Genomic DNA, 26,241 nt, shown 5'->3' with positions numbered 1-26,241 from the left:
AGAATTTATCTCAGGAGAACTGAATTTGCTGGACTGTGGAGTGGGGAGGGGACACCATGTAGAAATATATTTCTGATCAAAATATTTGTTTCTGACCAATGCATTGGATTTTTTTTCAGTATTTACTTACTTTCCGCCAGCCATGTGGTGCTTGTCTGCCATTCCCAGTCCCAAAATAAGGACACTGTACATCTGGGCAAGGTGTTTCTGGGAAATCTCCAACTTAGCTAAGGTTTCTGCCATCTCTTTTTTTTCTAAGAGAGTCCTACAAAGACAAATTAATTCATCAGCTTTCATTATCTCTAAATCTTCTAGTTACAGCCTCTGTAATTTATTTATTTATATTAATGTCTGTCTCCCCCTCTAGACTCTAAATTCCTTATGGATAGGGAACATAATGTAATGAAAATAACTGTAGTATTTGTCTAGTGTTTACTATGTGCCAGACACTGTACTTAGTGTGTGTGTGGTGGGGGCAGGAGGAGGGGGAAATATAAGCAAATAGGGTTGGACACAGTCCCTGTCCCACATGGGGCTCACAGTCTTAGTCCCCATTTTACAGATGAGGTAACTGAGGCACAGAGAAGCGAAGTGACTTGCCCAAGCAGACAAGTGGTGGAGCCAGGATCAGAACCCAGACCTTCTGACTCCCAGGCCCATGCTCCTTCTACTAGGCCATGCTGCTTCTCTCTCCCAAGTGCTTAGTACAGTGCTCTGCACATAGTAAGTGCTCAATGAATATGACTGACTGATTAATTGATCGACTGGAAGAAGGTGAGGAGATTGGGGACAGAGACTGGGATTTCAAAATTGGGCTATTAAAGGCTACACCGTGACTAGCGATGAAGAGATCCAACATGCGTCCAAGCTGGTGAATGGGTGAGGGAGGGTGGAGCAGGAAGTTGGCAGGGTGAGGAGTGAGAGGAAGTGGGTAGCTGTGAGGTCAACAGGAATGTCCACGTGGAAATCGAGGTCCCCGGGGATCAAGGGAGGGATGGAAAAGGAAAAAAAGAACACAGGAGAGGCATCGAAATCACTCAGAAAATTGGAGATGGGGCTACAGGGGAGGAAGATCACGGCAACTGGTAACCGAAGTGAGTGGTAGAAGATAATGTCTTGGGCTTCGAATGAAGAGAAAGAGAGGAATGAAGCATGTAGAATGGTGCAAAAAGCGGCACGACTCGGGGGCCAAGCAAGCTGATTCCTTCCCCTTTCCCAGTGGAGGAGTGGGAGAAGGTGAAGCCCCCTTGAGAGAGAGAAGCATGGAAGACAGTGTCATCTGAAGTGAGCCGTGTTTCTGTGATGGTGAAGAGAAGCCGCCACTGGGTTAGGAACAGAATGAGAATGAAGGGGAGTTTGCTCACTGATTAAGCAGAGGTTCCACAGCCTGCAGTTGGTTGACCTTGGGGAGTGGATTTGGGGAGAGGGAACAAAGGAAGAGGGAAGAGATGGGAGGAAGTAAGCTGGTGAGGCGTGACACTGGGGTTCAGGGGTTGGGGGTGAAGGTAAGACAGAGAATCTTTTCTATTTGATGATTTGGTATTTCGATTTATTTATTAAATTATCTTTTTATTGGCTGCCATCAGCCAACGTTTTTCTATTCACAAATTTAAAAAAACAATACTGGCAGAGTTAGGTCTGGAACCGATGCATCCTGGCTCCCAGACCCAAACTCTTTCCTTAAGACTGTTAGCCCATTGTGGGCAGGGATTGTCTCTCTTTATTGCTGAATTATACTTTCCAAGAGCTTAGCACAGTGCTCTGCCCTGTGAGCGCTCAATAAATAAGATTGAATGAATGAGTGAATGAATTAAGATCATGTCACTCTAATTATATCTGTAGTATTTGTTATGCATTTACTATGGGCCAAGCACTGTAGTAAAGTACTCTCCCAAGTATTCAGTACAGTGCTCTGCACACAGTAAGCGCTCAATAAATATGATCGACTGACTGACAGGCTGGATGCGATCCAACCTGGGGCTCGGAGTCTAAGCGGGAAGAATGGGTATTGAATTCCCATTTTACAGTGAGGAAACTGAGACACAGGGCGAATTTTAGTGACTTGCCCGAGGTCACACAGTAAAGCAAATGGTGGAGCGGAGATTAGGACCCAGGTCCCTGGACTCCTAGGCTGAACTCCTAGAAGCAGCGTGGCTCAGTGGAAAGAGCACGGGCTTTGGAGTCAGGGCTCATGAGTTCGAATCCCAGCTCTGCCACTTGTCGGCTGTGTGACTGTGGGCAAGTCACTTAACTTCTCTGTGCCTCAGTTCCCTCATCTGTAAAATGGGGATTAAGACTGTGAGCCCCACGTGGGACAACCTGATTCCCCTATGTCTACCCCAGCGCTTAGAACAGTGCTCGGCACATAGTAAGCGCTTAACAAATACCAACATTATTATTATTATTAACTCTTTTCACTAGGCCAGGCTGCTTCTCCGCATCCTCTGTTAGATTGCTATACTATCCATTCATTCATTCAATCGTATTTATTGAGCACTTACTGAGTGCAGAGCACCATACTAAGCACTTGGAATGTACAATTCGGCAACAGACAGAGATAATCCCTGCCCCACAGCGGGCTCACAGCCTAAACGGGGGAGCCGGACAGCAAAACAAAACAAGTAGTCAGGCATCAATACCATCAAAATAGATAGAATCAGAGATATATGCACATCATTAATAAAATAAAGTAATAAATAATATATACAAATAGACACAAGTGCTGCAGGGAGGGGAAGGGAGTAGAGCAGAGGGAGGGAGTAGGGGGAATGGGGAGGGGAGGAAGGGCAGAGGGAAAGGGAGGGCTCAGTCTGGGAAGGCCTCCTGGAGGAGTACCAGTTATTGTATATGCTTCTTTGAACAGACTCAGAAATCTCTTCCTAATGGGTTTGTTGTCTGCTCCAATAAAAAATTAAATAAAAAATCTAAAAAATGGTTTTAGCCAAAGCCCTTTTCCAGCCTAAGGAAAAAATATTTAATTTCCCAGGCAACTCACTGCTCTTTGCACAGTGATTTGCTTTCAACCACAGTATGAGAAACAGGGAATTCAATGCCTGAGCCCAATAATTTCAGTAACCTGCTATAGGATCTCCTCTTAGTCGTTTAACTTTTCCAAGGTCCAAATATCCCCATCAGGAAAACTGAAATATCTCTTTGAACGTCCCTCTTACGGATGCTGAGTTACCTCAGGCGATCATTTTGACCCTCTAGATTATAAGGTAGCTGTGGGCAGGGAATGTGTTTACTGTTATTCCGTGCTATCCAAGCGCTCAGTACAATGCTCAATAAATATAATTGACTGACTAAAATAATTGATGTGAAAGCTGTTTGGAAAAAATGAAAGCTCTATAAATGTTATTATTGTTATTATTGTAACAGTTGATTCGAAAAGGGTCCCTGTAAATGGAGGCAATCAAATGATCTCACTGGACTTTTAGCATATAAAATAATTTCAAAGCTTTCTACAGCAAAAAGCATTAGTGCTCTACTTATTTGTTTGAAACTTGTGCAGAACAAGTCAGGAAACTGGGCATGATCCCTTGGCAAGACTTTTTGTAATCCTTCCCTAATCCCTCATGAATTGCTTAGTACAGTGCTCTGCACACAGTAAATTCTTGATAAAACTCCTCACTCTAGGCTTCAAGGCTCTACATCACCTTGCCCCTTCCTACCTCTCCTCCCTTCTCTCTTTCTACCGCCCACCCCGCACGCTCCGCTCCTCCGCCGCCCACCTCCTCACCGTTCCTCGGTCTCGCCTATCCCGCCGTCGACCCCTGGGCCACGTCCTCCCGCGGTCCCGGAATGCCCTCGCTCCTCACCTCCACCAAACTGATTCTCTTCCCCTCTTCAAAACCCTACTTAAAACTCAACTCCTTCAAGAGGCCTTCCCAGACTGAGCTCCTCTTCTCCCTCTACTCCCTCTGCCACCCCCCCTTCACCTCTCCGCAGTTTAACCCTCTTTTCCCCCATTTCCCTCTGCTCCTCCCCCTCTCCCTTCCCATCCCCTCAGCACTGTACTCGTCTGCTCAACTGTATATATTTATTACCCTATTTATTTTGTTAATGAAATGTACATCGCCTTGATTCTATTTAGTGGCCATTGTTTTTACGAGATGTTCTTCCCCTTGACTCTATTTATCGCCATCGTTCTTGTCTGTCCGTCTCCCCCGATTAGACCGTAAGCCCGTCAAACGGCAGGGACTGTCTCTATCTGTTGCCGACTTGTTCATTCCAAGCGCTTAGTACAGTGCTCTGCACATAGTAAGCGCTCAATAAATACTATAAATAAAAAAATAATAAATAAATGATAAACGCTATCGTCACTACCACTCTGTCCTAGTACATAGACTCTTAAACCCTAACTTCTGCAAGTCCTACCATACTTCACGGAGATTAAAAGGCACCCCTGCTTCCCTTTTCGAGAAAACAATGAATTTACTCTACTTACGCCATGTAGGTCTTGGGCTTCTTTTCCAGTGACGTTTTTTCCAGATAATAAGATAAGTAGTAAATCAATGCCAGGAGGAAATTATCTAGTTGTTTATTCCTAAATGGATATTATTAAAAAACATAGCATTATCAAAATATTGCATTAATGCCAACAGATCTCCCAGGCTCTTTATAAAGGGTGGGGATGGGGAGAGGCTTCGCATAGATTAAGACTGAAATGGGTGTTTTCCACCAAAAATCCGTTGAGTTTTGGGGTGGTTCGGCAATTCATGGTTGGAGTCCTGAATTTCAGTGATTCTAGAGCAACTTTATATAAAATTCACTCCTTAGCCATTGGTGGTATACCATTGGAGAAGCAGCGTGGCGCAGTGGAAAGAGCACGGGCTTTGGAGTCAGGGCTCATGAGTTCGAATCCCAGCTCTGCCACTTGTCAGCTGTGTGACTGTGGGCGAGTCACTTAACTTCTCTGTGCCTCAGTTCCCTCGTCTGTAAAATGGGGATTAAGACTGTGAGCCCCACGTGGGACAACCTGATTCCCCTGTGTTTACCCCAGCGCTTAGAACAGTGCTCTGCACATAGTAAGCGCTTAACAAATACCAACATTATTATTATTCCGTTGTTCCTGATGCTAAATTTTTGTTGTTTACAGGGGTGTGTTGACTGAAAAGGAGGTGTTATCTTCTCCACCCACCTTCTTTCTTTCTTCTTTATGATTTCTGGTGGGGATTGATAGCTAAAGCCTGCCTGATTCTCTGCCCCCGCCCCCCTTTGTGGTTCCGCTGAAATTTCCTTTTCACACTATTTATATGCAAGTAGTAGAATAGTAGTGATGGCATTTATTGAGTGCTCGCTCGGAAAGCAGAACGGCCCGATGGAAAGAGCATGAGCTTGAGAATCAGAGGACCTGGGTTCTAATCGCTGGGTTCTAACTGCACCTTCAGGTCAAGAGAAAGATGAAGTTTCTCGAGTACAGATTGGGAAAAGCAAATCAAAAAGACAAAATCTAATACAATAGCACTTCAAAAAGCAGATATCCCAAGCATCTGGCACCTGTTGGAAATTGGGAAATTCTAGATGTTATAAATATAAGAAAATCGCGGAGTTAGTTCTTTTTTGGTAATTAGTTACTGAAAGCTATGTGTCAAGTACTGTCCTAAATTCTAGGGTAACGATGATAATATCTGTGGCATATGTTAAGTGCTTAGGTGTCGAGTGCTGAAATAACTGCTGGGGTCGATACAAGATAATCAGATTGGACATAGTCTGACACAGTGTACAAAAATCAGGATATGCTTGAGTCCTCCAAGGACCCACAGGGAAGGGGCTGGCAAAGTCTCGCTATAGCCTCTCCCTAAGGCCATTCTATCGAAACTCTCCAGAGAATCCTGGCAGAACTGTCTGGAGCAGCAGGGATGGCTAACAGCAAAGCGTTCTGCTAATAAGCAAGCAGTTCTCCCTGAATTTCAGCCCAGCCAGGATTGACTATTCAGGGAGCACCATCTCGCCATTAACATCAGCTCTTTACAGTCCTTTTTCTGTTTAACAGATGACATCATAACAATAATAATAATACTAAAAATAATAATAGTATTTGTTAAGCGCTTTCTATGTGTTGAACACTGTTCTCAGACCTGGGGGAGATAGAAGATAAACAGATCAGACACAGACCCTGTCCCACAGAGGGTTCACACTCTAAGGAGGAGGGAGAACAGGGATTGAATTCCCCATTTTACGGATGAGGTAACCGAGGCATAGAGAAGTTAAGTGACTTACCCAAAGTCACAGAGCAGGCACATGGCAGAGCTGGTGCTAGAAACCAGACCTTCTGACTCCAGGTCTGTGCTCTTTCCAGTAGGCCACCTGCTCTTAAGTACGTGGCTCACGTAATATCAGGCTAAATGCTCTGCTGGGAAACCCTAGGCCTCAGTTAACCACCAGGCTGACCCATTCCCCTAGAGTACCGTAGAATACGGGTTTGGGGTAAGTTCTGTTTTTATTTACACCAGCAATGCATTAAGACATGTACAATGCATTAAAACGTGTCCAATTTTTAAGGATTAGTGAATTCTGAATGTCAGATTTATAAAGTTAGTTCTTTTTTGGTAATTAGTTATGGAAAGGTATGTGTCAAGTACTGTGCTAAATGCTAGGGTAATAATAACAATAACTGTGGCATTTGTTAAGTGCTTAGGTGCCGAGCACTGAAATAATTGCTGGGGTCGATACAAAATGATCAGGTCAGACACAGTCTGAGAACTGCCAGTGGGCGGGGATTGTGTCTACCAACTCTACTGTATTGTACTCAGTACAGTGACAGTAAGTGCTCAGTAAGTACAACTGATTGAATGATTGACCCACATGGGGCTCACAGTCTAAATAGGAGGGAGGACAGGTGTTGAATCCCCATTTTAAAGATGAGGCCCAGAGAAGTTGAGTGACTGATCTAAGGTAACATAGCAGGCAAGTGGCAGAGTCAGGATTAGAACTCAGGTTCCTGGCCTCCTAGGTCCACGCTCTTTCCTCTAGACAGCACTGCTTCTCCGTAGTAGCATTTACTGAATATCCACTTGATATGGAGCACTTATCCTATGGAGGTGGTGAGTAAAGAATAATAAAGTCTCACCTTCCCTGCCCACAGGGACTTTACATTCTAATGGGGGAGACAAACATAACATAATAGTATTTACAATATTCAGTTAGACCCAGTTCTTGTTCCATAAAGGGTTCGACTTGTAAGCCCCAAACTAAGTAGGTATTATCCCTGGGAAACAGTGAGTATTCAAGGTATCAAGACCAATCAGTGGGATTTACTGAACACCTTCCGAGTGCTAGGCATTGTTCTGATATAGTGAGAGAGTTCATCAGTAGAGAAACACAAATTCCCTGTCCTCAAAGAGTTAACAATCTATACAGTAGATTAAGGCCTGTCGTGCACTTGACATGGAACAAAAACAAGGGATTTTCCCCTCAAATGCAAAACCTCTCCACTTTTCTTAAGGGTTGCCCTGATTCAGAATCACTAGTTATTTCAAATAAATCGAAAGCAAATTCTCTCAGATAATAGCTATATACCTCATAAAGGCTGTAAAGGAGCGATGGTGATGTTTCTCATCATTCTGTAGCAAAAACAAAGCAACATCTGAAAATGCACAAGAGAAAGAAAGAAAGAAAGAATTGAAGTCCAGATAAAGAAGTGCTTTGGGTTCATCGGAAAACGTCAACTCTCTTAATTTTTAAGAATGACGAGTTATTTACTCACATTTAACATCTTCCAAAGTAACCTTGTCACTTTGTCTTCGTTTAGATGTTTTAGCTTTCTCTTCTGTCTTTACTTTCTCTATTCTTTTCTCAGGGAACCTATTTTGAAATACAATGCATTGCAGTAAGTTTTAAAAGTGTTTTACCTATACTCACATCATTCTGAAAAAACCAAAATTACTGCATTGGCCCTTCCATTAGCCCCTAAACTGGGGTCAGAGGGGTATATTTTCTCAATACGACTTTAACATATTCATCTTTTTTTAAGTAATAATAATAATAATGGTATTTGTTAAGCGCTTACTATGTGCAAAGCACAGGTCTGAGTCTGGAGATGATACAAGGTGATCAGGTTGTCCCACGAGGGACTCACAGTCTTAATCCCCATTTTATAGATGAGGGAGCTGAAGCACAGAGAGGTGAAGTGACTTGCCCAAAGTCACACAGTTGACAAGCGGCAGAGCCGGGATTTGAACCTACGACCTCTGACTCCCCAGCCCGTGCTCTTTCCACTGAGCCACACTGCTTCTCTACTTCTCTTAAGTAAGGAAGTAAGTCTGAAACTAAAAATACCAACGGCACCTTCATGGCCAAATTTTATCATTCTATGTGAGGGAATTTCATCTTACTTTTCCAAACTCCCAAAATTCCGATAACTGGTGCAATGATTCCATGTCACATCCCCTAAAAGTTCATGATCTAGTGTAGGCAGGGATAAAGTGGCTTGGGGCCGCTCAGGATGTGCACACGTGGACAGGCAGTCGAGCATCTTTTTTGGGTTGATTAAGGCAGCAGAGAAGGTGCCCAAGTCTAGTAGGAACCTAGTGGAGAATTCATTCATTCATTCAATCAATCGTATTTATTGAGCACTTACTGTCTGCAGAGCACTGTACTAAGCACTTGGAAAGTACAATTGGGCAACAAATAGAGACAATCCCTTCCCAACAACGGGCTCGCAGTCTAGAAGTGGGGAGACAGACAAGAAAACAAAGCAAAACAAGGAGACAGGCCTCAGTAGCATAAGACAAGCCCTCCCTCCTCCTGCCCCCTTTTCGACTCTCCCATCTTTCCCCACAGTATCTCAAGAAGAGGTCTCCCGTCTCCTCTCCCCCAACCTGGGCCTCCAACTCCATCCCTTTGCACCTTACCGAATCACTTCCCCCGCTCCCTTCTCCCCTCCCTGACCACCATCTTCAACTGGTCACTCTCCAATGGCTTCTTTTCCACTGCTTTTAAACTGCTTTCCTAAACACCTCCTCCCTGGACCCCACGGCTCCCTCATCGCCACATATCCCTCCTGCTGTTCCTCTCCAAATCCCTTCAGCGAGTTTTCTGAAACTGCCCCTCCATTTCCTCTTCTCCAGTTCTTTCCTTCACCCCATCCAGTCTCCAGTCTGGCTTCACACCACGGAAACTTCCCTCTCATTACTAACTTTCTCCTTGCCAAAATCAACCCGCTCTACTCTATGTTAATCCTCCTCGCCCGCTCGGCTGCCTCAGACACTGTGGCCCACCTCCTTCTCCTGGAAACATTATCTAACCTTGGCTTTGCCTAAGCTAACCTGTCCTATCCTGGTTCTCCTCCTATTTCTCTGGACATTCATTCTCAGTCTCTTTTGGGGGCTCCTCCTCTGTCTCCCACCCTTTAACTGGGGAGTCTCTCAAAGGTTCAGTTCTGGGTCCCCTTCTATTCTCCATCTAAACCCACTCCCTCTGAAGGACTCATTCGCTCCCATGGCTTCACTTACCATCTCAACACAGATAATTCCCAGATCTACCTCTCCAGCCCTCAGTCATTCAGTCATTCATATTTATTGAGCACTTACTGTGTGCAGAGCACTGTACTAAGCGCTTGGCCCTACTGAAGGCTCACCCCCTCCAGGAGGGCTTCCCAGACTAACCCCCCTTTTCCTCTGCCCCCCTCCCCTCCCCATCGCCCCAACTTGCTCCCTTGCTCTACCCACCTCCCCTCCCACAGCACTTGTGTATATATGTACATATTAGAATTCTATTTATTTATATTAATGATGTGCATATACTTATAATTCTATTTATTTCTATTGATGCTACTAATGCCCGCTTACTTGTTTTGATGCCGGTCTCCCCACTTCTGGACTGTGAGCCCACTGTGGGCAAGGATTGTCTCTACCTGCTGCTGAATTGTACTTTCCAAGCGCTTAGTACAGTGCTCTGCACACAGTGTCAATAAATACAATTGAATGAATGAATGAAATGAAAGACAGTAAAACATAACAACATAACAGACACATTCCCTGACCACAATGGGCTTGCAGTCTAGATGGGGAGACAGACATTGATATAATAAATAAGCAAAATTACAGGTATGTACCTAAGTGCTGTGGGACTGGGAAGGGGAGATGACCAAAGGGAGCAAGTCATGGTGACACAGAGAGAAGTGGAAGAAAAGGAAAAGAGGGTTTAGTGTGACTAGTCACACCCTGGCCAGCCTTAGCTCATTATCACCAGAGGGACACTGTGGGAGCCTGCCCAGCATTTCCACTTCCCATACCTCCCAAAACTCCCAGAGGGGCTGGGTGAGCAATAAGGCTGAACAATTAGATCCACAACGAGTAAACTGCTATGAGTCTTGTCACGTGATCCTTCCCCCCGCCCCTTTCCGAAATATGGCCAGTGGAAAGGAAGATCGGGAAGTAACAAGGTATATCTGGGGAGGGGTCTCGGCGAACTCTTGGTTGTCGGTTGGAACTCTGTCACATCGATGTGGCAAGTCGCCTCCACCCAGAGTTGGGGACACCAACTTTGCCAGGGCCGAGTGACCACCAGGCCTCCTTGCCGGAGCTAGGAGAAGTAAGTATTCCCCCTTGGGAACTTGATCTCTGGGTGATTTGAAAGGTAGCCAATGTTAGGATGATTTGAAAAGTAACCCCTGGGTGACTATCTGTATCGCCTTCCCAATTTTACCAGCCGCTAAAAGTCGGGGACCACGCTGCCAATATACTTATTACTTATTTGCTCCTGAGGGTTTCCTATCAGGGGTTCTTTGTGCTATCATCTTAATAAACCTGCTTCCATTATCTATAACCCTCGAATCTGTGAATCCATTTCCAACCCTCCGATCCTTGAGCTTATCCATGAGCTCATGAGTTACCTGGAGGCTGGTTCTGCCTGGTGACATAAATTTGGCGTCATTACCCTATTTATTTTGTTAATGAAATGTACATCGCCTTGATTCTATTCAGTTGCCATTGTTCTTACGAGATGTTCTTCCCCTTGACTCTATTTATTGCCATTGTTCTCGTCTGTCCGTCTCCCCCGATTAGACTGTAAGCCCGTCAAACGGCAGGGACTGTCTCTATCTGTTGCCGACTTGTTCATTCCAAGTGCTTAGTACAGTGCTCTGCACAGAGTAAGCGCTCAATAAATACTATTGAATGAAAGAAGTGGGATCGGAGGCAACTGAAATGGATTCCCCTAAGTGGGATGCCAAATGGGTCGACCGATATTGGAGCAACTCAGATGGCTTGGTAGAAGAATATATTACCTGGCAGATAGCAAGCCACTGGAAGAAGGGAAAAGGGAAGGGAAAGAACTTACTAGCCACAAGTGTATTTCCTCCCAAGTGGAAAGCATTCTTGAGGCAGGAGCAAGGGGCTTCACTGCATGCGAGTAACTAAATGAGTGCATTCCTCCTGAAAGGAAAGTTGACTTTGCCTTGCGGAATAAATCTTGCATCGGTCAGCCTTTCTGATCCCGGTCTCTCACTCTCGCCATGTTGCTCCTCGAACCCATCCCCAGGCGATGGGGGACACTTAGTAAGGGAAGACCTCTTGGAGGAGATGTGCCTTCAATTAGACTTTGAAGAGGGGGAGAGGAAATGTCTGTCGGATTTGAGGAAGGAGAGCGTTCCAGGCCAGAGGCAGGATGTGGGCGAGAGGTCGGTGGCGAGATAGATGAGATTGAGGTACGGTGAGAAGGTTAGCATTAGAGGAGCGAAGTGTGAAGGCTTGGTTGTAGTAGGAGAGAAGCGAGGTGAGATAAGAGGGCAAGGTGACCTCTCCTTCTCTGGAGTCTCACATTTCCTCCTGTCTTCAGGACATCTCTACTTGGATGGCCTGTTGACACCTCAAACTTAAAGTGTCCAAAACTGAACTCCCTATCTTCCCACCTAAACCCTGTCCCCGCCATGTCTTTCTCATCACTGTGGCCAAAACCACCATCCTCCCTTGGTTTTAGCCCAGACTCATCTTTCTCATTCACCCCACATATTCAATCTGTCACCAAATCCTGTCAGTTCTACCTTCACGACATCTCTAGAATTCATCACTTCCTCTTCACCCAAACAGCTCCCACGTTGATCCAAGCACTTATCACTTCCCGCCTCGACTACGGCATCAACTCGTCGCTGACCTCCCTGCATCCTGCATCTCCCCTATCTCCATCCATACTTCATTTTGATGCCTGATCATTTTTCTGAAAAACAGATCAGTCTCTATCTCCACACTCCTCAAAAATCTCCAAAGGTTGATCATCCACCTCCACAATAAACAGAAACTCCTTACCATCAGCTTAAAAGCACTCAACCAGTTTGCACCCTTCTACCTCACCTCACTGATTCCTACTAGAAGCCAGCCCACAGGTTTCATCCCTCTAACACCAACCAACTCACTGTACCTCAATCTCACCTATCTCATCATCGACCCCTTGCCCACGCCCTTCTTCTGGCCCGGAACTCCCTCCCGCTCCATATACGACAGATCACAACTCTCTCCACCTTCAAAGCCTTATTAAAATCACATCTTGTCCTGCCTTTACTAAGCCCTGATTTCCCCTAATCCCTCTCCCTTCTGCTTTGCTTATGCACTTAGATCTGTATCCATTACGCATTTGATATTCACCCCACTCTCAACCGTAAAGCACTTAAATATATATCCATAATTTATTTTAATATCTGTCTCCCCCTGTACGCTCCAAGTGAACGGGAAATGCGTCTCCTAACTCTGTTGTGCTGTACTCTCCCAAGTGCTTAGTACAGTGTTCTGCATGCAGGAAGTGCTCAATAAATTCCACTGATTGATGGAGAGGCAAAGTTCAAAGCCTGAGATGATGGTGTTGGCTGGGTGCCTAGCAGGACATGGTTTGAGGGCTCACAGAAGCTGCAGGAGTCAGGCAGGAAAGACTGAACCCTAGAAACTAGAAAAGGTGAAGGGAGCCAGGACCCACCCCCCCAACACACACACACAAGCACAACCCTCTCGTCCCTCTGACCCCGGCCATAAGAATTGTGGAAATAAGGAAGTAAGTCTAAAACTAAAAATACCAGTGGCATCTTCATGGCCAAATTCTAGAATTCTATGTTCCCCTTTTCCAGCTGCTAGAAGAAACCCATCCCTAGAAATGGCAGGGTTACGTAAATATTCCTGGTGTAAAGCAGAGTTGGGATAACCCCTTCTCCATCGTGCTGGAGAACTTGCCATTTTGGTGTCCGTGAGCTGCAGCAGAGCACCATCTGGAGTATGGACCATTTCTAATTGCCACCTGGGTATTCTCCCCCAGAACTCAGTACAGTGCGTTGCGTACTAGAGAAGCAGCATGGCCTAGAGGAAAAAGCAAGGGCCTGGGAGTCAGAGGACCCGGGTTCTAATCCTACTCTTTCATTTGCCTGCTGTACGACCAAAGGCAAGTCGCTTGATTTCTCTGTGCCTTAGTTCCCTCATCTGTAAAATGGGGGTTAAGACAATGAGCCCCACGTGGCATATGGACTGTGTCTAACCTGATTAGCTTTAGAACAGTGCCTGGCACATAGTAAGCGCTTAACACGTACCATAAAAAAAACAAAAAGACAAAACTGTAGGGCTTGCTCTGAGCACCAAAATGGCAAGATCCCCCAGTAGGATCAGGATTACAGGATTTTCCCTATTTCACCCTCAGCATAATGTCTCCATAACTCCCTGTCTACTACTAGAAGTACTAGTAGTAATATTTATTAAGTGCTTATTGGGTGCAGAGGACTGTACTAAGCACTAGGAAACAAGTATATAGGTGGGAATTAGACATAGATCTTGTTCCTCAAGGGGCTCCTCAGCCCCAAGTCTATTTTAACAAGTGGATATCTGGGTGGGTGAGGGTGGGAGCATTCACGAAAATTCATGTCACGTCAGTGGATGCAACAGGAATCGGGGACTCCAGACAAAAGGGAAAACAATGGCAGAAGAATAGAAGACAACACACGTGGTGAGGAAAGAAGAGAAAAGTAGAGGAACTGAAAATAACTGAAGATAATTGCGAGGTAACAGGGAGGGGAACTAGAAATAAAACGTAAAATGAAGAAAACTTGAAATCATTTTAATCTTTCATAGGTCTGGGAAGTAATTCATATTCTTCTTATCTACTGCAGCTAGATATTGCTCCAGAGCACTGTTTCCTAGTCTCTCCCATATGTGCTGAAATAGTTGAGAGCAATTTGGGAAGGAGCGTGGCCTGATGGGTAGAGCAGGGGCCTGGGAGTCAGAAAGACCTGGGTTCTAATCCCAGCTCTGTCCCTTATCTGCTGGGTGACCTTGGGAAAGTCAATTCACTTCTCCGGGCCTCAGTTATCTCATCTGTAAATTGGGATTGAGAATGTGAGCGCTAGGCAGGACAAAGACTTTGTCCAACCTGATTAGTTTGTATCTACCCCGGGGGTTAGTATAGTGGCCCGGCAAATAGTAAACACTTCTCAAATACTATTTTTAAAAAACAAACTCAAAGTAAAATTGACTTGGTTTTGAAATGAATCAAACACATACCTTTCTGTAGTTTTGCTGCCAACTTCCTGAAAGTGGATTGCTTTGCCCTTCTTTGTTTTCTCCTTGGTTTCAGTTGTAGGTACGAAGCTGTAATAAAGGTGAGTGAGCTTTCAGTCACTTAAGCAAGAACATCTTCTGTAGAATATCACTTTTCCTCACCTCCCACTCCCTTCTGTGTCGTCCCGACTTTCTCCCTTTGCCCTTCCCTCTCCCAGCCCCGCGGCACTTATATACATATCTGTAATTCAGGGGGGCATTGGTGGTTCAATGGTAGAATTCTCGCCTGCCACGCGGGAGGCCCGGGTTCGATTCCCGGCCAATGCAACAGACATTTTGAAGCAGCGTGGCTCAGTGGAAAGAGCCTGGGCTTGGGAGTCAGAGGTCATGAGTTCGAATCCCAGCTCTGCCACTTGTCAGCTGTGTGACTGTGGGCAAGTCATTTAACTTCTCTGTGCCTCAGTTACCTCATCTGTAAAATGGGGATTAACTGTGAGCCTCACGTGGGACAACCTGATTACCCTGTATTTACCCCAGCGCTTAGAACAGTGCTCTGCACATAGTAAGCGCTTAACAAATACCAACATTATTATTATTACTTTATTTAGTCATACTGTTGTCTGTTTCCCTCCCCTCTAGACCATAAGCTCGTTGTGAGCTGGGAAAGTCACTGTTTATTGTTGTATTGTACTCTCCCAAGTGCTTAGTACAGTGCTCTGCACCCAGTAAGTGCTCAGTAAATATAATTGAATGAATGACTATTACCTAGCAACATAAATTAAGAGAACAGCACAGCCCACACTGAAAAATTCATTCATTCAATAGTATTAATTGGGCGCTTACTATGTGCAGAGCACTGTACTAAGTGAGACTTCAATAGTGTGGGGGTGGGCTTAGAGTGGCTGAAATTTAATTGACACCTAAATGAGATCTGCCCCAAAGGAAAGAGGTGATCAGCGAAGCCAAAATGGAGGAGGTGGGAGGATGGGGGAAGTCCTGAGCTCAGAAGAAGGTCTGGCCTCCAGCCAGTCTTCTGAAATGGTGGTTGCTGGTGGAGAAGGGAGAAGGCAGGGAGACGGGGAAGGAGTGAAGAAAGGAAAGTACGGCTTGTGTGAGAAAAATCTAATTGTTTATACACCATAGTTTGTGGAAAAGGAGCTAATGATCTAGAGGAGAAATACACAGAATTATGTATTTGCTGAAAATGGATGTTAACTTTAATATTAAACTATTCTTTCGTTAGAACCGGGGCAACTTACGTCAAGGTTCAAGAGTTCTGCAAAATTTAAAATTCAAAATGCACACCATTTTCTATTGAATAATTCTGCTAACATTTTGGGGTCACAAAGTTTGTTTTCATTCTCTACGTGTAAGACACTCCACAGGCCTTTTTGACCTTTAGTTCACATTTAAGCTTTACCTCAGAAATTCGAGAGTGTTGGTTTCATCCTTCCAATACCACGCTCCCGATACTAGCGATAAAGGCTGCGAAAATTGAAGAACAGCAATCATTTCATCGATGAATGGCACTGACTGAGAGCTTAATGTGTTCAGAGCACGGTGTGTAGTAAGCACTTCGGAAAAGTACAACAGAATTGGTAAGTTGCCCACAAGTGTTTTATAATCTACAAGAGCAGGCAGAGATTAAAATAGATTAGAAGTGGCTCAGTGGAAAGAGCCCGGGCTTGGGAGTCAGAGGTCATGAGTTCGAATCCCAGCTCTGCCACTTGTCAGCTGTGTGACTGTGGGCAAGTCATTTAACTTCTCTGTGCCGCAGTTACCTCATCTGTAAAATGGGGACTGTGAGCCTCACGTGGGACAATCTGATGACCCTGAATCTCCCCCACCGCTTAGAACAGTGTTCGGCACATAGTAAGCGCTTAAAAAATACCAACATTATTATTAGGGACAGGGGAAATCGTAGAATCTAAGAATATTTCCCTAAGCACTGTGCGGCTGGGGTGAATATCTAAGGGCTTAAGGGGGAGACAGCTGAGCGCACAATCAACGCAGAGGAGAGGGTAGATCGGGAAAATAAAGGGCTTAATCGGGGAAGGCCTCTTGGAGACGATGTAATTTTATTAAGGTTTTGAAGGTGGGGAGAGTGGTGGACAGCGGGATATAAAGGAGGCGGTAGTTCCAGGCCCAAGGGAGGATGTGGGGAAGGGGTCGGCCGCAGGAAAGATGAGATCGAGGTACAGTGAGTTGGGTTGGTGTTGGAGAGGCGGAGTACATGCGTTGGGTGGAAGATCAGCGAAGTTAGGTAGGAGGGAGATAGGTGACTGAATGCCTGATGATACGGCGTTTCTGTTTGTTGCGGTGGTGGGTGGACAGTCAGTAGAGATTTTGGAAGAGTAGGGAGAGGTGGACTGAATGTTTTTTAAGAAAAATGATCAGGACGGCAGACTGAAGTACGGCCCGGGAGGAGAAAGACAGGGTGCGAGAAGGTCAGAGAGCAGTCAAGCCGGGAAGTTAGACCGTAAGCCCGTCAATGGGCAGGGGTTGTCTCTATCTGTTGCTCATTTGTCCATTCCAAGCGCTTAGTACAGTGCTCTGCACATAGTAAGCGCTCAATAAATACTACTGAATGAATGAATGAAATGAGGCCTTCTTAGATCATTTATTCAATCGTATTTATTGCGCGCTGACTGCGCGCAGCGTGGCAGTTTGGGATGAAGGGGAAAGGGTGGATTCTACGGATGTTACGAAGGTAGAATCGACGGGAGGTGAGAAGGTAGGAGGAAAGGCGAAACTGCAGAATAGAAAAGAGGTCAGAGCGGGCAAAGTACATTTGGGAATCGTCCACATGGGGATGCTAGGTGAAGCAGTGAGGACAAATGAGCTCTCCAAGGGAGTGGGTGTAGACGGAGAATAGAAGGGGACCCAGAAATGAACCTTGAGGGATTCCCACAGTTCGAGAGTAGGGGGCGGAGGGACTCTAGAAAGAGAGGTCAGAGAAATAGGAGGAGAACCAGGCAAGGTTAGATAGTTTCAAGGAGGAGTGGCCACGAGGGGAATTAGGATGGAGTAGAGTAGACGCTATTGCGTTTGGTGAGAAGGAGGTCGTTGGTGATTTTAAAGATGGCCATCTGTGGAGTGAAGAATAATGTTGGTATTTGTTAAGCGCTTACTACGGGCAGAGCACTGTTCTAAGCGCTGAGGGAGATACAGGGTCATCAGGTTGTCCCCCGTGAGGTTCACAGTTAATCCCCATTTTACAGATGAGGTAACCGAGGCCCAGAGAAGTGACTTGCCCACAGTCGCACAGCTGACAAATGGCAGAGACGGGATTCGAACCCATGACCTCTGACTCCCAAGCCCGGGCTCTTTCCACTGAGCCACGCCGCTTCTCCAAGTGAAGGGAGCTGAAGCCACATTGCAGGGGGTCAAGGAGAGAGTTGGAGGAGAGGAAGTGGAGGAGTTTGGAGAAGAACGGTTGGAGGGAGGTGGGAAATGACTGGAAGGTGCTTGGGGTCCAGGGAGGGTTTCTTTAGGGTAGGGGATAATAACAATAATGATGATGTTGGTATTTGTTAAGCACTTACTATGTGCAGAGCACTGTTCTAAGCGCTGGAGGAGATACAGGGTAATCGGGTTGTCCCACGTGAGGCTCACAGTCTTCATCCCCATTTTACAGATGAGGTAACTGAGGCACAGAGGAGTTAAGTGACTTGCCCACAGTCACACAGGATACATGGGCATGCTCGAAAGCAGTGGGGAAGGAAAGTGAGAAAAAGGGGGTCAATATAGTTTAGAAAGTTGGAGTTGAGGTGTAGGGACGGGTAAATAACAGAGATGACTATTTTGAGTAGGTGGTGGGAGTCGGTGATGTGGGCGTCAAAGGAAGGGAAAGAGAGGGATGGAGGTGAGACTGTACAAAAGCGGCTTTGTGGACAAGGAGACCAATATATTCCCACACATCAGAAAATAACAAAACTAAACGGTCACGTTAATGGCATTTGACTCTGTGATCTCTTTAGACAGAGTTGGGTGGGGTTCTATTAATTTTGCCACATTTATCCATGGATCCGGGATTTTTACATTTTTTTTTTATTTTGGGGGGCTGGGGGGAGGGGGTGTTAAAATGGTATTTGTTAAGTGCTTACTATGTGCCAGGTACTGTACTTAGCACTGGCGTAGTTACTGGATCATCAGATCGGACACAGTCCCTGTCCCACATAGAGCTCACAGTCTTAATCCCCATTTTATAGATGCGGTAACTGAGGCACAGAGAAGTGAAATGACTCACCAAGGTCACAAAACAGGTGGTGGAACAGGGATTAGAACCCAGGTCTTCTGACTCCCCGGCCCATGCTCTTTCCGCTAGGTCACGCTGCTTCTTTGGTTATGTGCTCTAACTTAATTTTTTGAGTGGGAGTTTTAAATAATTATTTAAGATTAATCCATATTTCCAGGGCTCCTACTAATTAGAGAAGGAGCGTGGCTCAGTGGAAAGAGCCTGGGCTTGGGGGTCAGAAGTCATGGGTTCGAATCCTTGCTCTGCTACTTGTCACCTGTGTGACTGTGGGCAAGTCACTTCACTTCTCTGTGCCTCAGTTCCCTCATCGGTAAAATGGGGATTAAGACTGTGAGCCTCACATGGGACAAACTGACTACCCTGTATCTCCCCCAGTGCTTAGAACGGTGCTCTGCACATAGTAAGCGCTTAACAAATACCAACATTATTATTATTAATTGAACTTTTGAATTTTTGATTCTGCAATGATTTCCCTACCCGTTCTCTCCAGATTTTATTGGGTTCCTCATGGTATTTGTGGAGTCCTACCTGAAAACCCACTGTTCTTCTAGATTTAGTTTGGTTTCCATCCTCAGGGTCCGAGCGCTTAGTACAGTGCTCGGCGCATAGTAAGCGCTCAATAAATACTATCGAATGAATGATTTTAAAACTTGGCAACTTCAGATCGAGAGACTGAGGATTTTGACTTGTGCCAAAGTCAAAAGGAGGCAAGGAGGAAGTTCATACAAACATTGTCCATAATAACAAAAGAAAACAAAACACACGATTATCTACGCCTGCTAAACTGTGGCAGAGTGGCTTCACATCTTTGTCCCGGGAAGCCAGAATTAGCTCAGCGCATCGTGGCTTTTATTTATTTCTTCTAGTCAGAGATGCTTAGAAGCAGCGTGGCTCAGTGGAGAGCGCCCGGGCTTGGGAGTTAGAGGTCATGGGTTCGAATTCCGCTTCTGCCACTTAGCTGTGTGACTGTGGGCAAGTCACTTCACTTCTCTGGGCCTCAGTTACCTCATCTGGAAAATGGGGATGACGACTGTGAGCCTCACGTGGGACAACCTGATGACCCTGGATCTACCCCAGCGCTTAGAACAGTGCTTGGCACATAGTAAGCGCTTCACAAATACCAACATTCATACCCTGACCCTTGAGCACCAGACCCAAAAGTAGCCTTTTCTAGTTCACTGCCTCTTAGTGATGGGCAAAACTAGAGTGAATATGATTGGGAATCCGTGCAGATGCTCAGGACTATATTTGGCCCCTGGAGCACGGGCCTGGGAGCCTGAAAGTCACAGGTTCTAATCCTGACTCTGCCACTTGCCTGCTGCGTGACCTTGGGCAAGTCACTCCACTTCTCTGTACCTCAGTTCCCTCATCTGTAAAATGGGGAATGAGACCGTGAGCCCTGAGAAGCAGCGTGGCGTAGCGGATAGAGTAGGGGACGGGGTCAGAAGGTCATGGGTTCTAATCCCGGCTCCGCTTCTTGTCTGCTGTGTGACCTTGGGCAAGTCATTTCACTTCTCTGGGCCTCAGTGACCTCATCTGTAAAATGGGGAACGAGGCCGTGAGCCCTGAGAAGCAGCGTGGCGTAGCAGATAGAGTACGGTACTGGGAGTCAGAAGGTCATAGGTTCTAATCCTGGCTCCGCCTCTTGACGGGTGGGTGACCTTGGGCAAGTCATTTCACTTCTCTGTACCTCAGTTCCTCATCTGTAAAATGGGGAAAGAGACCGTGAGCCCTGAGAAGCAGCGTGGCGTACGAGATGAGTACGGGACTGGGAGTCAGAAGGTTGTGGGTTCTAATCCTGACTCCGTCACTAGTCTGCTGTGTGACCTTGGGCAAGCCACTTAACTCCTCTGGGCCTCAGTTCCCTCATCTGTAAAACGGGGGTTAAGACGGTGAACCCCACTTGGGACAACCTGACTACCTTCGTGGCTCAGTGGAAAGAGCCCAGGTTTGGGAGTCAGAGGTCATGGGTTCGAATCCCCGCTCTGCCACTTGTCAGCTGTGTGACTGTGGGCAAGTCACTTCTCTGTGCCTCAGTTCCCTCATCTGTAAAATGGGGATTAACTGTGAGCCCCCCGGGGGACAACCTGATTACCTTATATCTGCCCCCAGCGCTTAGAACAGTGCTCTTTACATAGTAAGCGCTTAACAAATAGCAAAATTATTATTACCCTAGTTCTTCGAAGAGTGCTTGGCACATAGTAAGTGCTTAACAGATACCATTATTTTTATTATTATTACGTGGTAGAGGGATTGGGTCCCACCAGATTTGCCTGTCTCCACCCCAGCGCTTAGTACAGTGCCTGGCACATAGTAAGTGCTTAACAAATACCATGCATAATACAAATACCATGCCTGTCTCCCCGCTCCTCGACTGTGAGCCCGTTGTGGGCAGGGACTGTCTCTGTTGCTGAATTGTACTTTCCAAGCGCTTAGTAATAATGTTGGTATTTGTTAAGCGCTTACTATGTGCAGAGCACTGTTCTAAGCGCTGAGGGAGATACAGGGTCATCAGGCTGTCCCACGTGAGGCTCACGGTTAATCCCCATTTTCCAGATGAGGTAACTGAGGCCCAGAGAAGTGAAGTGACTCGCCCCCAGTCACACAGCTGACAAGTGGCAGAGCCGAGAGTCGAACCCATGACGTCTGACTCTGAGTCTCTGCACATAGTAAGCGCTCAATAAATACAACTGAAAGAATGTATGATCATTATTATCATCGTCATCATCAGTGGCATCCAGCGCCCAGATCGGTGCTGGGCACCTAGTAAGCGCTTAACAAATACCGTCGTTATTATTACTATTCATTCATTCAATGGTATTTATTGAGCGCTTACTAGGTGCAGAGCACTGTACTAAGCGCTTGGAACGTACAAAGCGGCAACAGATAGAGACAGTCCCTGCCCACTGATGGGCTTACAGTCTAATCGGGGCAGACGGGCAAAAACAATTGCCTTTATTATAGCACTTTCTCTAATAACAATAGCCACAATAACAATACTAGAGAAGCAGCGTGGCTCAGTGGAAAGAGCCCGGGCTGGGGAGTCAGAAGTCATGGGTTCGAATCCCGGCTCTAATAATGTTGGTATTTGTTAAGCGCTTACTCTGTGCAGAGCACCGTTCTAAGCGCTGGGGTAGACACAGGGGAATCAGGTTGTCCCACGTGGGGCTCCTAGTCTTCATCCCCATTTTCCAGATGAGGGAACTGAGGCCCAGAGCAGTGAAGTGACTCGCCCACAGTCCCACAGCTGCCAAGGGGCAGAGCCGGGATTCGAACTCATGACCTCTGACTCCAAAGCCCAGGCTCTTTCCACTGAGCCACGGCTCTGCCCCTTGGCAGCTGTGGGACTGTGGGCGAGTCACTTCACTGCTCTGGGCCTCAGTGACCTCATCTGGAAAATGGGGATGAAGACTGGGAGCCCCACGGGGGACACCCCGATGAGCCTGTATCTCCCCCCGCGCTTAGAACGGTGCTCTGCACCGAGTAAGCGCTTAATAAATACCAACATTACTATTTCCTGGGCGCTGGTTGCGGGGGGGAGCTCTGTACTGAGCGCTTGGGCGTGCAGACCACCGGAGAAGCAGCGCGGGGGCCGCACTTACGTTATGCCAGATGGCCCACTTGCCCCCGGCGGGATACACGCGGGTTTTGATCATCCTCTTCCCTAACGGCGCCGCTCCGGACCCGCCGTGCCCCCCCGCCGCCTGAGGTTTGCGTGACGTCACCGCCGCTGCCCTGGCAACCGCCCGGCTCGGGGCCTCATTGGTGGGCGCCGCGGCCGTCGGCCCCGCCCCCGGAGCCTGATTGGCGGGTGCCGCGGCCGTCGGCCCCGCCCCCGGACCTTGATTGATGGAGGCCGCGGCCGTTTGCCCCGCCCCTGGAGGCTGATTGGCGGGTGCTGCGGCCTTCGGCCCCGCCCCCGGATCCTGATGGGTGGGTGCCGCGGCCGTCTGCCCCGCCTCCGGGCTTTGATTGGTGGGCGCCGCGGCCGTTGGCCCCGCCCCCGGATCCTGATGGGTGGGTGCCGCGGCCGTCTGCCCCGCCCCCTGAGCCTGATTGGTGGGGGTTGTGTCCCTCGGCCCCGCCCCCGGCTTTTGATTGGTGGGTGCTGCTGCGGTCGGCCCCGCCCCCGGGGCCTGATTGGTGGGTTCCGCTGCCGTAGGCCCCGCCCCCGGAGTCTGATTGGTGGGCGAGGACGAGTAGGCCGGAGGAAAGCCGATTGGGAGGCGGAGGCGGGACGGGGAGGGGCGGGCAGGGGGAGAGTCATTCATTCATCCATCCATTCATTCATTCACTCCTATTTATGGAGTGCCGAGCGCTGTACTGAGCGCTTGGAAAGTACAATTCAGCAAGAGAGACAATCCCTACCCTAACCTGAAAACCCCTTGTGGGCAGAGATTGTCTCTCTTTAATAATAATAATAATAATAATAATAATAATGGGGTTTGTTAGGCGCTTACTATGTGCCAAGCACTGTTCTAAGCGCTGGGAGGGGATCCAAGGTTATCAGGTTGTCCCAAGTGGGGCTCACAGTCCTTATTCCCCATTTTACAGAGGAGGTTCAGAGAATAATAATAATAATAATAATAATAATAATAATAATAATAATAATAATAATGGTATTTGTTTAGCACTATGTGCCAAGCACTGTTCTAAGCGCTGGGGAGGGGATCCAAGGTTATCAGGTTGTCCCAAGTGGGGCTCACAGTCCTTATTCCCCATTTTACAGAGGAGGTTCAGAGAATAATAATAATAATAATAATAATAATAATAATAATAATAATAATAATGGTATTTGTTTAGCACTATGTGCCAAGCACTGTTCTAAGCGCTGGGGAGGGGATCCAAGGTTATCAGGTTGTCCCATGTGGGGCTCACAGTCCTTATTCCCCATTTTACAGAGGAGGCTCAGAGAATAATAATAATAATGATAATAATAATAATGGTATTTGTTTAGCACTTACTATGTGCCAAGCACTGTTCTAAGCGTTGGGGGGTGATCCAAGGTTATCAGGTTGTCCTACGTGGGGCTCACAGTCCTTATTCCCCCTTTTACAGAGGAGGTTCAGAGAATAATAATAATAATAATAATAATAATGGTATTTGTTTAGCACTTACTATGTGCCAAACACTGTTCTAAGCGCTGGGGGGTGATCCAAGGTTATCAGGTTGTCCCACGTGGGGCTCACAGTCCTTATTCCCCATTTTACAGAGGAGGTTCAGAGAATAATAATGATAATAATAATAATAATGGTATTTGTTTAGCACTTACTATGTGCCAAACACTGTTCTAAGCGCTGGGGGGGGGATCCAAGGTTATCAGGTTGTCCCACGTGGGGCTCACAGTCCTTATTCCCCATTTTACAGAGGAGGCTCAGAGAATAATAATAATAATAATAATGATAATAATAATAATGGTATTTGTTTAGCACTTACTATGTGCCAAGCACTGTTCTAAGCGTTAGGGGGTGATCCAAGGTTATCAGGTTGTCCTACGTGGGGCTCACAGTCCTTATTCCCCCTTTTACAGAGGAGGTTCAGAGAATAATAATAATAATAATGTTGGTATTTGTTAAGCGCTTACTATGTCCAGAGCACTGTTCTAAGCGCTGGGGTAGATACAGGGGAATGAGGTTGTCCCACGTGAGGCTCCCGGTCTTCATCCCCATTTTCCAGATGAGGTCACTGAGGCCCAGAGAAGTGAAGTGACTCGCCCACAGTCCCACAGCTGCCAAGTGGCAGAACCGGGATTCGAACCCATGACCTCTGACTCCCCGGCCCGGGCTCTTTCCACTGAGCCAAGCTGCTTCTCATCATTTATTCTCATCATTTATTGCCGAATTGTACTTTCCAAGTACAGTGCTCTGCAAACACTAAACGCTCAGGAAATACCATTGAGTGAGTGAGTGAGTGAGTGAGTGAGCGAGTGAGTGAGTGAGTGAGTGAGTGAGTGAGTGAGTGAGTGAATGAATGAGTGGATGAATGAATGAATCCCTGCCCACAGTGGGCTTAGAGTCTAGAGGTGCGGGGAGCCGGACTGGAAGTGGTGGGGGAGGTAATAATAACAGTGCTTGGCACATAGTAAGCACTTAGCAAATACCATCCTTAATAATAATGATAGCATTTGTTAAGTGCTTACTATGTGCCAAGCACTGTTCTAAGCACTGGGGTAGATACAAGGTCATCAGGTTGCCCCACATGGGGCTCAGCTCGGTGGAAAGAACCCGGGCTTGGGAGTCAGAGGTCATGGGTTCGAATCCCGGCTTCGCCACTTATCAGCTGTGTGACTGTGGGCAAGTCACGCCACTTAATAATAAGAAGAATAATAAGAATAATAATGTTGGTATTTGTTAAGCGCTTACTATGGGCCGAGCCCTGTTCTAAGCGCTGGGGTAGACACAGGGGAATCAGGTTGTCCCACTGAGGCACCGAGAAGTTAAGTGACTTGCCCGGCTCTGCCACTTGTCAGCTGTGTGACTTTGGGCAAGTCACTTATTCATTCATTCATTCATTCAATAGTATTTATTGAGCGCTTACTATGTGCAGAGCACTGTACTAAGCGCTTGGGATGAACAAGTCGGCAACAGATAGAGACGGTCCCTGCCGTCTGACGGGCTTAAGGTCTGATCGGGGGAGACGGACAGACGAGAACGATGGCGATAAATAGAGTCGAGGGGAAGAACATCTCGTAAAAACAATGGCGACTAAATAGAATCGAGGCGATGTACAATTCATTAACAAAATAAATAGGGTAACGGAAATATATACAGTCGAGCGGACGAGTACAGTGCCGTGGGGATGGGAAGGGAGAGGTGGAAGAGCAGAGGGAAAAGGGGAAAAAGAGGGTTAAGCTGCGGAGAGGTAAAGGGGGGATGGCAGAGGGAGTAGAGGGAGAAGAGGAGCTCAGTCTGGGAAGGCCTCTTGGAGGAGGTGAGTTTTAAGTAGGGTTTTGAAGAGGGGAAGAGAATCAGTTTGGCGGAGGTGAGGAGGGAGGGCGTTCCGGGACCGCGGGAGGACGTGACCCGGGGGTCGACGGCGGGATAGGCGAGACCGAGGGACGGTGAGGAGGTGGGCGGCGGAGGAGCGGAGCGTGCGGGGTGGGCGGTAGAAAGAGAGAAGGGAGGAGAGGTAGGAAGGGGCGAGGTGATGGAGAGCCTCGAAGCCTAGAGTGAGGAGTTTTTGTTTGGAGCGGAGGTCGATAGGCAACCACTGGAGTTGTTTAAGAAGGGGAGTGACATGCCCAGATCGTTTCTGCGGGAAGATGAGCCGGGCGGCGGAGTGAAGAATAGACCGGAGCGGGGCGAGAGAGGAGGAAGGGAGGTCAGAGAGAAGGCTGACACAGTCCTTAACTTCTCGGTGCCTCAGTTACCTCATCTGTAAAATGGGGATGAAGACTGTGAGCCCCACGTGGGACAACCTGATTCCCCTGTGTCTACCCCAGCGCTTAGAACAGTGCTCGGCACATAGTAAGCGCTTAACAAATACCAACATTATTAAGCGGCCAAGCTGGAA

General features: G+C 47.0%; 1 protein-coding gene and 1 non-coding gene across 3 annotated transcripts in view; one reads left to right on the top strand and one right to left on the bottom strand.

The window, feature by feature from the left end:
* PPP1R36 (protein phosphatase 1 regulatory subunit 36) overlaps window positions 1-22,449 on the bottom strand; it is a 37,059-nt gene extending 14,610 nt beyond the window's left edge. The window contains exons 1-7 of one of the 2 annotated variants that reach the window (XM_029054883.2): window positions 22,332-22,449; window positions 15,892-15,956; window positions 14,475-14,561; window positions 7,709-7,806; window positions 7,522-7,588; window positions 4,448-4,546; window positions 131-265 (exon numbers count right to left, since the gene is read on the bottom strand). In XM_029054883.2, coding sequence (XP_028910716.1) covers window positions 131-265; window positions 4,448-4,546; window positions 7,522-7,588; window positions 7,709-7,806; window positions 14,475-14,561; window positions 15,892-15,956; window positions 22,332-22,385 — 605 coding nt within the window. In that variant the 5' untranslated portion in view covers window positions 22,386-22,449. Of the gene's footprint in view, window positions 1-130; window positions 266-4,447; window positions 4,547-7,521; window positions 7,589-7,708; window positions 7,807-8,336; window positions 8,504-14,474; window positions 14,562-15,891; window positions 15,957-22,331 lie in introns of those variants that run through there. The other variant, XM_039911479.1, reaches the window with a different exon arrangement.
* TRNAG-GCC lies at window positions 14,728-14,798 on the top strand. The gene has a single exon. It is a non-coding gene; the product is annotated as a tRNA-Gly (tRNA).
* Window positions 22,450-26,241: the final 3,792 nt, after the last annotated feature.

The sequence above is a fragment of the Ornithorhynchus anatinus genome, chromosome 1 (assembly GCF_004115215.2).
Source record: "Ornithorhynchus anatinus isolate Pmale09 chromosome 1, mOrnAna1.pri.v4, whole genome shotgun sequence".
NCBI lineage: Eukaryota > Metazoa > Chordata > Mammalia > Monotremata > Ornithorhynchidae > Ornithorhynchus > Ornithorhynchus anatinus.
The sequence above is the reverse complement of the archived record's forward strand: the minus strand, read 5'-3'. Positions and strand labels throughout refer to the sequence as shown.